This window comes from Herpailurus yagouaroundi, unplaced genomic scaffold (genome assembly GCF_014898765.1).
Source record: "Herpailurus yagouaroundi ecotype Mexico unplaced genomic scaffold, PumYag 199, whole genome shotgun sequence".
Lineage (NCBI taxonomy): Eukaryota > Metazoa > Chordata > Mammalia > Carnivora > Felidae > Herpailurus > Herpailurus yagouaroundi.
The window spans coordinates 16,398,650-16,400,746 of record NW_024412430.1 but is presented as its reverse complement, the minus strand read 5'-3'; the positions used below and the strand labels follow the sequence as shown (position 1 = coordinate 16,400,746).

General features: G+C 58.2%; 1 protein-coding gene across 3 annotated transcripts in view; it reads right to left on the bottom strand.

Annotated features, from left to right (window-relative positions):
- Window positions 1-405, bottom strand: part of RCL1 (RNA terminal phosphate cyclase like 1) — a 58,685-nt gene extending 58,280 nt beyond the window's left edge. For 2 of the 3 annotated variants that reach the window (XM_040449480.1, XM_040449479.1), the window contains exon 1: window positions 105-359. In XM_040449480.1, coding sequence (XP_040305414.1) covers window positions 105-240 — 136 coding nt within the window. In that variant the 5' untranslated portion in view covers window positions 241-359. Of the gene's footprint in view, window positions 1-104 lie in introns of all 3 variants that reach the window. The other variant, XM_040449478.1, reaches the window with a different exon arrangement.
- Between the last annotated feature and the right edge of the window lie 1,692 nt (window positions 406-2,097).

Here is a 2,097-nt window from a genome sequence, read left to right as displayed (position 1 = left end):
CGCCCGCGGGACGCGCAGGCTCCCCGCGCGCCGCCCCCCGGGGCATCGGCGCCGCACGCCCGCGGCCCCCACGCCCATCCTGCGCGCTGCCCGCCCCGAGGTACCTCGGAGGCCCGGGTTGTCGTCTCTGGCCCGAATCCTTCGGATTTTGACGGGGCGCCCACTCAGGGTGGACAGGACTAGTCGTTGGCGCAAGAAGTTGCAGCCCGCGTAGCTGAGGGAGTGCGACTGGGTCGCCATGTGCGCGCCCTCGGCAAAGGTGCCGGCGGCTGGGGCGCAGCGACTTCGGACGGGCGCGAGGGTCGCGACCCCGGCGGCGGCGGCGACAGCGGCGGCGGTGACCCGGGCTCTCTCTCGTAGCCCCGCAGCCCCCGGCGCGTCCACGTGGTTTGGAACAGGAAGACGGAGAGACGAGACACCGGGTCAGAGGGGAGAGGGGCGGAGTCGGTGACCGACACCCCGCCTCCCCACCCGACCGGGGGCGGCTCCCGCGCTGGATCTCGCGGCTATTGGTCCGCGCGAGATCAGGGCGGTGCCCATGCCGCGCTTCCGTTGGCCAGCGCTGGAGCTGGGCGGTGCCCGGGCCGCGCTGCCATTGGCCCGCGCTGGAGTGGGGCGGTGCCCGGGCCCCGGCAACAGCGCCTGGCGGGAGGGAGCGCGTGCGGGGGGTGGCCCGGGAGCCCGGTGCGGTAGCTCGCTTGCCCCGCAGGTCTCCCTGGGGTCTCTCCCGGCGTGGCGGCCGGGGGAGGCGACGGGCTGAGGTTGGGTGCCTACCACATGCCTGGTACTTAGCCTCAGTACTGACCGCAAACCCTAAACGTGGAAGGTATTATCTCCCCGCCTTTTTCTTTATAGAGGAGAAAACGGGATTGGCGCGCTCATCCAGTTGCAGACTCCGCGCTGAGCACGCTGCCGGCGCTGTCCCCACGCTCCCCGCTGTCACCAGGCGGGGTAGTCCCATTCCCTCCTTACGCTTGAGGAAAGATTCGAGGAACATTGCACAGGTGACAGTGGCCGCATGCTTTGGGACCGGAGTCTTGCGACACCAGGCCATTGCTTGTTTTATTATGAGACACCAAGATTTCTTTGCCCCTTTCACATCGGTCCCTTTACATTCACAGCGCTTCTCGCCAAGTCTGTTCCTCCCACCCCGCATGCCTCAAAATGGGTAGTTGTAATAACTTCACACATACACACACGGACTCTGCTTTCCCCTCTTTCCTATCTTTTTAATCCTGCACACCAGAATCTTCCCAAAGATTGGATTGTGTCACTCCTCGGCTCAAAAACCTTAAGAGAGGCGCAGATATCTATCAAATGACCACGAACTGAAGAATCCAATATCATAATAACACGGGTTTGCAACCGTTCTTGGACAATATCACCAGATCATGAGTTCCAGAACATTTAGGGGCTAGGCAGGGGGAGGGAGGAAGATGGCAGAGATGTGCAAGGAGTGGAGCTTGGGTAAGATTAACCAAGGTAGCAAGTCTTGCGTAGATGAGACTGGGTTATGAGGAACCACTGGAGAGGTCTGAACTCCCACAGAGTGACAGGTTATTAGAGGAAAAGACAGAATTTAACAAGCAGTGCAGAAGTCTATTAAGGGAGGTGGGTAATGCATTTATATTATTGCCGTTTCTTGAGACTGCCTTTCGGGAAATTGGCAGTGTTTTCCGATGTGAGTATGGAAAGCTCCTGGACCTCTGAGGGCGTTCTTTGAATCCTGCAATGGTCTGTGCCAAAGCAAATACAGGCGCCATCACACCAGGAGTGGATTTTTTTTAAAATACCATCTCATTTTAATTCCTCAACAACCTTAAAACACAGCTACTATACTCTGTAGCAAACCCCGTTGATGCCTTGTTCATATCCCTTCAGCAATGCAAATCTGCTCATTTTCCTCCAACAGCACCTGTATCTCTTTGTCTAAGGGTTTTTCCCACCTGCATGGAACTCAGTAGACCAAAGGTGCTGAGAAATTGGGGCACCTGGTGGCTCAGTCGGTTAAGCGTCTGGCTCTTGATTTCAGCTCAGGTCATAATCTCACATTTCATGAGATGGAGCCCCAGTTAGGTTCTGCACTGACAGAGCATG